The 13,977-nt window shown below is 41.0% G+C and overlaps 1 protein-coding gene across 2 annotated transcripts; it reads right to left on the reverse strand.

Annotated features, from left to right (window-relative positions):
- Positions 1 to 8,682: 8,682 nt before the first annotated feature.
- LOC136154084 (14-3-3 protein theta-like) lies at positions 8,683 to 11,786 on the reverse strand. Of its 2 annotated transcripts, XM_065916304.1 has the most exons (2): positions 11,769 to 11,786; positions 8,683 to 9,351 (listed from the first exon to the last, which is right to left on the reverse strand). In XM_065916304.1, the coding sequence occupies exons 1-2, from the start codon at positions 11,784 to 11,786 to the stop codon at positions 8,683 to 8,685; spliced, it is 687 nt and encodes a 228-aa protein (XP_065772376.1). The 2 variants fall into 2 exon arrangements, with proteins under 2 accessions (XP_065772376.1, XP_065772377.1); XM_065916305.1 differs by lacking the exon at positions 11,769 to 11,786 and having other exon boundaries at positions 8,683 to 9,366.
- Positions 11,787 to 13,977: the final 2,191 nt, after the last annotated feature.

A 13,977-nucleotide genomic window follows, 5' to 3' on the forward strand; every position in this document is an offset into this window, starting at 1 on the left:
ATATTCACTGGAAGCATTGATCCTGAAGCTGAAACTCCAATCCTTTGGCCACCTGATGCAAAGAGCTGACTCATTTGAAAAGACGCTGATGCTGGGAAAGATTGAAGGCAGGAGGAGAAGGGGGTGACAGAGGACAAGATGGTTGGATGGCATCACCAATTCGATGGGCATGATTTTGAGCAAGCTCCTGAAGATGGTGAAGGACAGGGAAGTCTGGTGTGCTGCCATCCATGGGGTCGCAAAGAGTTGGACACGACTGAGTGACTGAACAACAACATCAAACTAAAAGGTTTTTGCACATTGAGGGAAACTATCAGTAAAATGAAAAAGCCACCTATTTAATGGAGAAAATATTTGCAAATGGTATATATGACAAGGGGTTGATATCTAAAATATATAAGGAGCTAATACAAGTCCACATCAAAAAAAAAAGTCTGATTAAAAAACGGGCAAAGCATCTGCATAGACATTTCTCCAAAAAGACATACAGATGGCCAACAGACACATGAAAAGATGCTGAACATCATTAATTATCAGGGAAATGCAAATTAAAAGCACAATGAGATACCTATTCACACCTGTCAGAATTGGTATTATCAAAAAGACAAAAAATAATAAATTCTGGTGAGGATGTGAAGAAAAAGGAACCCTCATGCACTGTTTGGGGGATGTAAATTGGTGTAGCCACTGTGGAAAACAGTATGGAAATTCCTCAAAAAATCAAAAATAAAACTACATATGATAGATCAATTGTACTCTTGGGTATTTATATGAAGAAAATGAAAATGTTAATCAGAAAAGGTATGCACCATTATGTTCACTGCAGCATTATTTACAATAGCCAAGATGTGGAAGCAACGTAAGTGCCCATCAATAGATGAATGAATAAAAAAGATAAGGTAAAAAATTACATATACAATGCAATTTTTCTCAGCCATAAGAAAGAATGAAAATCTTGACATTTACAACAACATAGATGAACATAGAGGATATTATGCTAAGTGAAATAAGTCAGACAGAGAAAGACAAATGCTGTTTAATTTCACTTACACATGGAATCTGAAAAACAAAACAAATGAACAAGCTTAACAAAACAGAACAGTTATAGACACAGAGAATAAACAGATGGTTGTCAAAAGGGAGGGTGGTGGGAGTAGGAAAGAAATAGGTGAGGGAGATTAAGAAGCATAAACTTCCAGTTGCAAAACAAATGAGTCACAGGTATGAAATGTACAATGTGGGAAATACAGTCAACAACTGTGTAATATCTTTGTATGGTGACAGATGGTAACTAGACTAACTGTGATAATCATTTTGAAATGTATAGAAATATCAAATCAGTACATTGTGTACCAGGAACTAACATAGTGTTTTAGGTCAATTATACTTCAAAAATAAACAAACTCAGAAAGAGAGCAGTTTTGTGGCTACCAGAGGCAGGGCTTGGGGGAGGGGGCGCTGGATGAAAGCAGTCAAAAAGTATAAACTTCCAGCTATAAACAAATAAGTACCAAGGATGTAATGTACAATGTGATAAATATTACTAACACTGCTGTATGTTATATATGAAAGTGTTAAGAGAATAAATCCTAAGAGTCCTCATCATATGGAAAGTTTTTTCAATTTCTGTAATTTTTTATCTATGAGATGATAGATGTTCACTAACTTATTACAGAGATCATTTCATGATGTATCTAAGTCAAATCATTGTGTTGTACACCTGAAACTTACATACTGTTGTATGTCAAGAATATATAACTCAATATAACTGGAAGAAGAATAATAACAAAATAAAAATAAACTCCTGCATAGTCTGAGGATGATGAAGTGTCATCAGAAAAGATATGATTTACAAAATTAATACAATTTGTATACCTGAGGCCCAGAAAGAAGAAAGGTCAACATTTTGAGTACTGATTTCTGATTTATAAGGAATGTGCAATCAGAGTATAGTTTTTTAATCCATCATATTTCCAGGAATACATCCCATCATAAGAAATATCAAAGTAGATCAACTTTCTACAGTTAGAAATTGTTGACATCGTTCCAAGACATAAACACATTTTTGCCTTGAAGAGGAAAGTTGGTAGATAACAGCCTTGACAGATGGGCTGAGGACACTGGCCTGTAGCTACCTGGGCAATTTGACATTTAATTAGAGGATTAAAACACATCTTTCTCTTTTTCCTTCACTATGAGGAACATACTGGGGAGGGAAGGGAATGGAAAGAGAAATTAGATACACAAACTATGCGGTTTAGTCTATTAGAGTAATGCTTCATTTATCCCCCAGCATTGCTGGAAATGAGCTAGTACTCAGATGTGAACTTTGCATTTAATATAACCCATTTTAAAACCAAGAACACTTTAAAAATCATTTTAATCATTTTTTTATGAAATCCTGCCAAAAGGCTTACAAACTTACCTGTTATTTAAAGACAATGGTATTAAAAGTCCCACTTTCTGCAGTGATCTAGGTTCATCATTCTGAAATAAAATTATTGCATTGGGCAATACAAAAGGCAGTAGTCAGGACCTATTTATCCCATATTCTTGATGGTCCTAAACTAGTTTCTAAGCTTTTGCATCAGTTTTGTGTAAGTTTTCTGTAACTTTCCTCCTAACTAGAACATCAGTCACACCAACTGTATCCTGTTTGCCTCCTCAAGCACAGTCCTCTGCTTCTAAAGTGGCATAGATGGGAAAACAGAGAAACAAGCCTCATTCATTCATTCATTTACTTATTCATTAAGTACTTTGAAAGCCCAGTATGCACAAACTGGACACCACAGAAGGGAATCAGACACTGATCCCATTCTTGAGGTGCTTCCGATACAGTGGTGAAAAACTGCTGTGTGCACATATACAATACAAAGTAATACCTTTTGTAAGAGCAGTACAGGTAATGTGTCAAGGGCATTCTGAGAAGAGATAAATCACCTAACGGCTGGGAAATCAGAGAACACTACTTGGGAGTGGAGGCTTTTGAGCTAGGTCTCGAAAAATATTTGCCAGCAAAACAAATGTAGGTATGTAGGTAATGGGGGGATCAAATCAAAAAGGAATGTTGGACTGAACTGTGGAAGTCCTTGAATAGCAGACTGAAGAATTAAGACTATTTTTGTAGCAGATAGAGAGACACTGAAGATTTTGACCAAGAGATGGCAATCAAAATGATTATTTCGACTGATCGGCACTATGATATGAACAATGTCCTTGCCATCAAAATTGAGAGTAGAGATACTAAGGAAGTGGAATTGACAGATGTCCATGAATTGTACAGAGAGAACAAGGCAGAGAGAATAACCAAAGACAGCATTTGATACTGAGTTTTCTTCTCTTGTTTGCAAATTTCAAGGTGTGACTTCTTTATTTTCGGTTCTGTCTTCATCTCTTACAGTTCTTAAGAGACAATACAGCGGTCCCCCCATCCATGGTTTTACTGTCCATGGGTTCAACTTCCCATGATCAACCATAGTTCAAAAACATTAAATGCAAAATTCTAGAAATATGCAACTTAAAAGTTTGTTGCGTGCCATTCTGAGTAGCATGATAAAATCACACCCTGTCCTGCTCCTTCCCGCTTGAGACATGAATCATCCCTTTGTTCATTTATTTCTGTCCATTAGTCATATAGTAGCCATCTCAGTTATCAGATCTACTGTCATGGTATCCCAATACTTGTATTCAAGTAACCCTTATTGTACTTAATAATGGCCCCAAAATGCTTTCTTTAAGTGAAAAGGTGCAAGTTCTCAATTTAATAAGCAAATACTGAATTTTCAAAATTCATTTAGCTATAACAAAAATAGAGACGTTATTAGGTAGCAGTTTGGCAGGAGGAGGTGTGAAAAAAAGTAGATGAATGAGCTTCAATTTGAATACATTGAATTTGAGAGTTTAAGGTGGACATGTGGGTGGCATTTTCTGCCCAGTAGGCAGTAGGAGCTCCTTAGAGGTATTGTGGCTGCCTAAAAGATTTTTTTTTAGCTAAGATTTTTATTTATTTATTTTTATTTATTTATTTTTTTCATTTATTTTTATTAGTTGGAGGCTAATTACTTTACAACATTGTAGTAGTTTTTGCCATACATTGACATGAATCAGCCATGGATTTACATGTGTTCCCCATCCTGATCCCCCCTCCCACCTCCCTTCCCATCCCATCCCTCTGGGTCATCCTAGTGCACCAACCCTGAGCACTTGAGTACCGTAGAGATGATCGTTGAAGCCCTGTGTGACTGTCAAGAGATAGAGTATAAAAAGAGAAGAGTGCCAAGGAGAGAAAGTTGAGGGAAAAAATCTGTATTTAGGGGATGGGGAGGAGGAGCCAACAATGACTTCAGAGAAAGTATTGCTAACTTTTTAGAATTGTGTCCAGAGACTCTTAATCTATGAGTAAAATATGGGCACTCGATTATATGAACATTGTGACTACTCCTTCAGCCATGACAAAATCTTTTTAAAATTTATTCCTGCCATAAACCTTGGGGTGCCTACTGCATAGCTCAGGGAACTCTACTCAGTGCTCTTTGGTAACCTAAATGGGAAGGAAATCTTTAAAAAAAAAGATATATATGTATGTAGAGAGCTGATTCACTTTGCTATATAGCAGAAACTAACACAACATTGTAAAGCAACTATGAAAAGTGAAAGTGTTAGTTGCTCAGTTGGGTTCAACTCTTTGTGACTTCAAGGACTGTAGCCTGCCAGGCTCCTCTGTCCATATGATTCTCCAGGCAAGAATACTGGAGTGGGTAGCCACTCCCTTCTCCAGGGGATCTGCTCAACCTAGGGACTGAATCCGGGTCTCTTACATCTCAGGCAGATTCTTTACCGTCTGAGCCACCAGGGAAGCACAAAGCAACTATACTCCAATGAAAATGAATTTAAAAGCTTAAATTAAATTTCTTCCTGGACCTCATGCATATTTCCACATTCACATTATCAGGATAACCACCAGGCACTTCCTCTTTGGGGAAGGAAGAAAGGGTTGCTTTGAGTTTCCCTTGTCTGTTTCCCCAAGGCAAGCAAAGACAAGAGAGTTGTGGAGACACTGACGATGTCAGTGATGGCAATGGAGTTGGTGAAGGCAGTGACATTAGTGACAAGAACTCAATAACAGCACAATGCTCAGTTATTCATGCATGCACACATTAATGCAACAAGCTTACATTGAGAAGTTGCTATGTGTCACTATTCCACTGACGGGGGTGGAGAAATGAAGAAAACAAACAAAGCTGCCATTTAAGTCGAGGTAGACAGCTCCAAGACATAAACGTAATCAAGGGAGATAATTTCAAATAGTTGTAAGTGCCATGCAGAGTACAAAAATGACATCACTGAAAGTTACTGGGTGGTCAGAGAAGTTTTCTCAGCAGAGGGGACATTTGACATGAGCTCTGAATGACACAGCACAAGTTAGGCACAAGATGAGTGGGAAAAGCACTCCAGTAGGAGGGTATAGCAAATTCAGAGGAAAAAGTAAGCTTGGCATATTTGAGGAACAGCAAGGTCAGTGAGGTTGAGGTGTGATGAGAATGGCAGGATATGAGGTTGCAAAGGCCCGATGATGAAGGACCTTTTGGACCAGGGGAATTCATATAGTGTCTATTTTAAGTTATAGGGATCCATTTGAAAAGTTTTAAGCAGAGAATGATGTAAGCATGATGCAATTCAAGTTTTGTTTTTAACTAAGTTGTTCTAAGACTTTGCTGGAGGAGAACATGGCAACCCACTTCAGTATTCTTGTCTGGAGAATCCCCATGGACAGAGGAGCCTGACGGGCTACAGTCCAGGAGGTCTCAAAGAGTCGGCACAACTGAACAACTAAACACAGCACAAAGACTTTGTTTTCAGATGGAAACAGGCCAGATAAGGAAACAGTCAAGAAGATCATCAGGAATCGGAAGAATAGGAAAGAGTGAAGAGAACCTAAACTGGGGTTAGAGAGTGATCTGCTTAAAGTTCAACATTCTTTTGGAAGCACTTGACCCAAAAGAAGTACATGAAGGACCAAAGGATCACATGTCTATGAAGATTCTCAAGATTAGTCCCTGAGAAGTCTCTGTCCTTGGAACATCATGTGATGGTTAAGTTGACAGGAGGAAGACACCAGCATGACTTCTGTATGCCCCCCACTAGGTAGGGTGTTCCTTGAGAATAGAGATCCTATCTGATTCATTTTCAATTTTCCATTGCTTATTGTTGTTCAGTCGCTCACTCATGTCCAATTCTTTGTGACCCTGTGGACACCAGGCTTCCCTGTCCTTCACCATCTCCCGGAGTTTGCTCAAATTCATGTCCATTGAGCCAGTGATGCCATCCAACCATCTCATCTCTGTCATCCCCTTTTCCTCCTTTTGAACTGTGGTGTTGGAGAAGCCTCCTGAGAGACCCTTGGACTGCAAGGAGATCCAATCAATCAATCCTAAAGGAATTTAGTACTGAATATTCATTGGAAGGACTGATGCTAAAACTGAAACTCCAATACTTTGGCCACCTGATGCAAAGAACTGGCTCATTGGAAAAAACCCTTAAGCAGAGAAAGATTGAAGGCAGGGGAGAAGGAGACAACAGAGGATGAGATGGTTGCATGTCATCACCGACTCAATGGACTTGAGTTTGAGCAAGCTCCAAGAGTTGGTGATGGACGAGGAAGCCTGGCATGCTACAGTCCATGGGGTCACAAAGAGTTGGACACAACTGAGTGACTGAACTGAACTCTAACCCATATAAGGCCAGATTCTTCTTGAAGGGCATGAAAAGCTGAATCAACCTAGTCTCTGTTTCCCTAAAAGATCAGAAGACAGGCTAGGAACTACTACCATTTCTCTGAGGAGAGTGGGAAGTGCTGCCAGGAAAATGGGTCAACTGCTGGCTCCAGGAATAAGCAGCAATTGAGATTTAGTTTTGACTTTTGCCTTTACAGTGCTATCTATTAATTAAGTGAATTTGGAGACAGTTGCGTAGCATAATATTTGATTTTGCTCTTTATAACTCATATGTTTTATGTGGTCTTGGGAACATCATATTTAATATAAAACATATTAAATTGCAGCAATGAAATGAATTTGAATATGCCACCCATCTGTTATAGTCTCATTTTTCAGTTGATTGTGTCATATGCTATTTATGTGCATATTGAGAATCCATTGGAGCCCAGAATCTATTTATTGTTCTTAAGCAATTGCAAAACTGAAGCAACTACTAAACTTTGGGCTGGTCAAGATAAGAAAAAAGTCACGGCTTCCCTGGCAGTCTAGTGATTAAGAATCCGCTTGCCAATGCAGGGGACAAGGTTTTGATCTCTGGTCTGGGAAGATTCCACATGCCGCAGGGCAACTAAGCCCATGTGCCACAACTATTGAAGTCTATGCTCTAAAACTCGGGAACCACAACTACTGAGCCCAAGCTCTAGAGCCCATGTTCCACAACAAGAGAAATCACCACAATGAGAAGCCACAACTATAGAGTAGCCCCTGCTTGCCACAACCAGAGAAAGCCAGTGCAGCAATGAAGACTCAAGGAAGTCAAAAATAAATTAATTAAGAGAATTCTAAGGGGAAAATATCACCATTCACAAGGTCTAGGTTTTTTTTTGGTTTATAAAATGTAATTTTATTTTATGTTACTCTGCTATTACATAGGGCATAACATTTTCACAAGGCTTTTTTTGGGACTACAGTCAATGATTAGCAACATACAATAGTGGTCCAACTCTCTAAATAACAATCACTAGACAAACTGGACACCCTCTCACATGTGCACAAATCTGCATGGAAAAGTACTAATGTTTTAGACTGGACTGTGTGCTTTTCCCCCCTTTCTAATGTATTAAGAAATGACATGCACTTTAATTTGCCAAAAGCAATGCTTGTATTCTGGCAGCAACATGCTACTTCTATTACATAGTAAAGTGAATACCAGAACTACAAAGGCAGGAGGTGTGAGTGAGTTTTTATTGGGAAGGGAAGTTGTCAACTCAAACAGCAGCAAATGAAGAGTGAATAAGGAAACTCCCTGTTGTCACAGATACACAAGTCCTCCATCACATATATATGATACAGGAGGCATTTTAATCTGTGACCGCCCCCCAGCCTCAAATTGTCAAATGCTTTTCCTTTCAATCTAATACTTCTGGATTCCTACTAAAAAGGAATACATTAAGAGGATGGAAAAGTTGCTTACTGAAAGGAAATCTCTGAAGAAGAGTAAGGGGAGGGAATGTAGAAATTAAGAAGTTATGTAGAACACTCTTTAAATTGTAATTAGCTACATTTTCATATCTTCACAGTAATACAAGACACAGTCACTTGCAGAACTGGTTCAGATTACTTAAATACCAGATACATTTTTAGTCTTCTACATAAGTGTTTGGGAGTTACTTATGTTTGTATGAAATAAAGCTATTAATACTTTTCTACAGCAGTAACTGCACACCAGGAAGGCTAAGACAAACACAAATCAAGGAATGGAGTTTTCCCAAAGCTGCAGTGTGAAAAGACTATAAACAGCTGAGTCCATACACATGAATGGGTTTCTTTGCTACAGGAAATCCAAATGGAATAAGGAATGGAGATGAGTAAAAAGGTTTCAAGGGGGAGAAAGGTGACGCCCTGTATGCACTTAGCTTTCGGCCCCTTCTGCCGCACCACATTCTTCTCTTGCACTGTCTGATGTTCACAATGTGAGGTTGTCTCTCAGCAGCTGCATGATGAGGGTGCTGTCTTTGTACGAGTCTTCATTCAGTGTGTGAAGTTCTGCAATAGCCTCATCAAAAGCCGTTTTAGCCAGTGTGCAGGCCAGTTCCAGGTTATTGAGGATCTCATAGTAGAACACAGAAAAATTAAGGGCCAGCCCCAGCTGGATGGGGTGTGTGGGTTGCATCTCTTTCTTGCTTATATCGAAAGCCTCTTGGTAAGCTCCTTGGGAATTATCTATTGTTTGCTTCCGATCATCACCACAAGCAACTTCAGCAAGGTACCGGAAGTAATCTCCCTTCATTTTCAGATAGAAGACCTTACTCTCTGGATTAGTTGCATTGGCTATGAAATACTTATCCAACAATTCCAGGACCGTGGTGCAGATGGATGTCAACTCGGACTCCACTTTCTCCCGGCAGTCCTTGATCAGCTGCAACTTCTTGTCCGAGGTGTCGGTCTTCTGCTTGATGCTGGAGATGACCCTCCAGGAGGACCGGCGGCCCCCGACCACATTCTTGTAGGCCACCGAGAGCAGGTTGCGCTCCTCGTTGGACAGCTCGGCGCCCTGCTCCGTCACGGCCTTCATGCAGGTGGCCGTGTCGACGTAGCGCTCAGCCTGCTCGGCCAGCTTGGCCTTCTGGATCAGCTCCGTCTTCTCCATGGGGGCCGGGGGAGCGGACAGCGAGGTGGAGCGCGGACCCGGGGGGCTTCACGTCTCCGCGGCCGCGGCGCGAGTCCCCAAGGCCTAGTTTTTTAGAATTATTTTTGGTGCTGTGGTGGTTGTTCTTCTTCCTATAAATACCCTTGGAGTGCCTCCCATTTTCTTCCAAACCTGAAACTTAATAAGGATTTTTCTGAAATACCAGATGGGTTTTCACAGCTCTCGGGGTATAGCAGGTTAGAGATTTGCTGGTTAGACTGATATGGCCCAAACAGCAAGTCAAAACAGACTTGATAGAAGTCAGTCACTGGGATGGTGACCTTAGCTGACCTGTGGGAGACCCAACAGAGAGCAGAGTGCCCATCAGTGAGGCATTTGTGGATATATTTCTCCTCTGCAAAGGTTCTCTTGACCTGCCACCCCCACCCTGAGGCTCACTTGAGATCCCAGTTCTGATGATGTAAAGGAGGTCATGAACAGAGTTGGTTGATACTCTTTCACAAATAGTCACAGGTCCCAAACAAGAGAAATCAATGGCATCAAGGCTGCGGAGAGAGCATTTAAAAGATTTGGAGAATGGAAAGGCAATGGTCTGTGTGGAAACTGCAAATAGTGTAGTAAGTACAGACAACAGAGAGATAAATAGAGAAACAGAGACAGAGAGAAACAGAGAGAAAAGTGATGAGGACAGATATGTAGGGAGGGAGCATACAGTGAAGTGCATTATAAGCAAGGATAACAGTATTGCTTTTATTCTGCAGGCAGTGGGAAGCCATTGAAAGGTGTTAAGTTAGAGGAATGATTTGTTCAGAGGTACACACCTCATAGTCTACAACAAAGACTCAAGTGTAACCCAACACTGTTGACTTCAAATGCTGTCAGCTTCACTGGTTCACAACACGTTCCTCTTTCAATCCACCTAGGGTCCATCTTCTATATATTGATACAATCCTTCTATATGTTGATCTGATCTTCTCAGATCATTGCTCAGCTCTCCCATAAAATCTGCATCTCAGACCTAACCCTCTGGTTTGGCATTAGAATCTTGCAGTGTTTGGGATGGTATGTTGGACTCTGGCTATGCTAACCCTGATCCACTGAACATCTACTGGCTCCACTTGAAGGCACCAGGAAAAATAGATTCAAAGACAGGACAACTTCCCAGAGTCTGTGTAAAGATGATGGAGGTTTTGACAACTATGTAGTACTGTTTAGCAACAGAGCAGCAAGGACTTGCAGAATTTTAGAACTCTGAAAGTGAAAATGCCATACTACAGGGTCACAAATTCAAAACTATTTCCATGTGACTCTGGAGCCAGTAGCCCTCAGACCGCACTTTGAGAAACACTGAACAGGGTGCTTGTGGGAAGGGAAGGCACTTTAGGACCCAAGAGTGCAGGGCCAAGTCACTGAGAGCCTTCAATGTCAGGTTGAATTATCTGGACCTTAGACTTTCTACTCTAGGTGATTGATGGAAAGCTGGGGGAGGCTGTGTGGACCGAGAGAGAACCACCATTAGAGAGAGTCTGGTGGGAACACTCACCTTGTCAAAGAGGGGAGGCGGAACCAGCATGGAGTCTGGGAGCCCAGCGAGGGCACTGGTGGGAGAGTCCCAGGGAGGGAGTGGTGATGAATGAGGGCCTGGACTAGGGACACTCTCTCCAAATGCATTCCTTCTGGACACACTCGGAAAGGAGAGAGTCACTTCCAAAAACCTGGGCCAAGAAGGAAGAAAAGAAGTTGCTCTTTCCCCGATGGCATGTGAAATTTTGCTGGTGATTTATTGGAATTCTTCCCAAAACTGGAATTACCCAAGTAACTCACTGAGGCCACTCAAAAGGGATCTGACATGGTAGTATCCCAGTTTCTAAGATTAAAAGTGAACACCTTTGTGGAGTGCCATTATGTTGCCTACCATAGTCACTTCCCTAGTGGCTTTTATAGTAGCTCAGCTGGTAAAGAATCCCCCTGCAATGCAGGAGACCCCAGTTCAACCCCTGGGTTGGGAAGATCCCCTGGAGAAGGGAAAGGCTACCCACTCCAGTATTCTGGCCTGGAGAATTCCATGGACTTTATAGTCCATAGGGTTGCAAAGAGTCGGACACTACTAAGCAACTGAACTGATCCTTCACCAGCTCAGTCAACTAACACCATGTTTTTGTACTGACAGAATGTACTGTGGAGAGAGAGTTCAGTGTGGAGCTCCTTGGTAGAATGGAAGTACAGGTAATCAAAAAAAAAAAAAAAAAAAAAAAAAAGCTAGTTATTGTGGGAAATTCCCAACAAGTACAGAAGTAGAGAGAACAATGTAATGATTATGCAGATACTGATCACCCAGCCACAACAATGATCAATGTCTGTGCCAAACTTGCTTAACCTCTATCCTCAACTCACTTCTTGACCCTCTCTCTTTTTCCCATGGATTATTTTGAAGCCAACCCCAAAGCATCATATCATTTTATCTGGAAATATTTCAGTTTGCATTTTTAACAGATGAGTCTCTGCCCTACATTTTGTGAGGCCTGACTTTACCATCAACCACTTGTACTGTTTTAGACAAGAGGCACCCCCTTAAAGCCTCAGTTTCACTTTTCTATAAAATGAACACTTGGGACTAGATGAGTCTGAAATTTCCACAAGTTTCCCCCCACCCCAGGAGTCCAGAGTTCAAAGTTATTATTTTTCTTATTTTAAAGTTTGTAATATAATTTTCATTATTAAATATAAAAGAGATTAAATGTAAATATATTGGAAGAATAGCTTTCTGTATTTGAAAAGGGAGACTTCATACATGCATGTACCATGACATATGCCTAAAGTTAGGGATGAGTCTTTTCTATCTGTTTTGAAACTTCTTGTAGAGAAATAGATTTGAACACTTTAAGTCATAGAGAATAGTAATAGGTCAATGCTGTATACTCTGCCTTTCTGAAATTGAGTGAGAAATAATTCCTATAGTAAAAGGTCAAATATTTTAAGTTAAAACTTTAAAGAAAAAAATCCATTATTTAAATGATTTGACTTCAAGAATAATTCTTTAGATGGAATGAAACAAGCTAAAAAACTAGCTGAAGTGAGCCCATTTTATGTAGGTAACACTTCACTTAATCTTTGATCCAATAACCTCAACTTTTCAGAACAAGATCAGGAAAAAACAAATAAGTAGAAAGGAAAATATTTTCCAACCTCCTCCATCTTTCAAAATCAAATATCTATCAGTCATGAAAATGCATGCTGCACAATTCACACATGAAGATGTATTTTCCTTCCAGGAGTACTGCAGAGGCTGTGAGTAATGGCTTGGCTTTCTCCATTTTGTCCACAGATCCCAAAAGTGGACCCAATATCCCAGGCTGTGGGATTAACTCAAAACCCAGGAATAATCTACTTGGGGACCACTCAGAAGCCTACTCGAGAGGCTACATGGCAAGGCCCCAAACACCAGCTGAAGGACTGGCAGAAGGCAAATTAATCACACACACACATTTGATCCCTTGACTTTAGCTGGGTTACTGTTCTGCACTACTGGCTCCTGTAGTTAGCAGAACTACTGTGAAGGGCTCATTTACCCATCACTAGGGAAGGTTCGGTTAATCAGCTCAAGAAGAATCTTCCTTTCCATGGGTCTGGACGTGAGAGGAAGCTCTGAGGATCCGAGCGTTTGTAGAATGGAAGTGAAGCCTTATCTGGAGCCAGAGATACATATCTGAAGAGCAGATCGCAGTGAAATTTCAGAGAAGAACTGACTGATGAGCCCACTATACCTGATGGCTGCCTAACCTGAATCTGCCCTAGGTGGCAAAGCCAAGTATTTTGGTCCATCATCTGTCCCCCAGCAGACAACCCTAACGAAAGAGCCAAAGAGGTTGGGCACCTTCATAAACTCTTCCAGAAAGAGAATCAGGGACAAGGTGCTAAAGTTAGGATTAGACACCTGCCTTCCATGAATTCCACTGTTTCTCAGTTCTTCAATTGGTGTCTGCATTATTTTCTCTATTTCAGCCTCCTTCTCTGCAAAACACCTGGATTCCCTCAAATAACCATCAGTCAGGATGGTGAGAGAGATCAGTCCATTGCTGAGACACCGGCAATGAATTGGATCATTTCTCAGTCAAAGTCCAGGCGCCTTAGAGTCAGACACCAGGAAACTCAGGCTCGACTCTCTCAGAAGGTCAGGGACTAGCCCCAGATGGTAGAAGAGGAGTCTTGTATAGGACAGCATAGGGCGTGAGGCCAGGTGGGAAAGTTCACTGGAGTCAGTTTCAGGAAGCCCTCTGTGCCAAGTTAAGAGACATATATCATTCTCTCGGCAATGAAGAACCATTAAAAGTTATCCTTGGGGAGTAGATCAAGTGGCCTGCACCAGGTGGATGGGGGAGGGGCCAAGAATGGAGAAGGGTAGCCCAGTTCTGAGACCACTGCAGCAGACGGGCCACAAACACGTCACTAAAGAGTGTCAAGACTCATTATTCAAATAAACCCCCATCGCCCCCGGAAAATTCTTTGTAAATCCACTTGGGAAGTGACACTGGAGTGTAACTTTGAAGGTTAAGAAAAGAATTCATCTATTTGGAAGGACAGCAACAAATGTGAAGAATTCTATACCTAAAC

The sequence above is a fragment of the Muntiacus reevesi genome, chromosome X, assembly GCF_963930625.1.
Source record: "Muntiacus reevesi chromosome X, mMunRee1.1, whole genome shotgun sequence".
NCBI classification, from domain to species: Eukaryota; Metazoa; Chordata; class Mammalia; order Artiodactyla; family Cervidae; genus Muntiacus; species Muntiacus reevesi.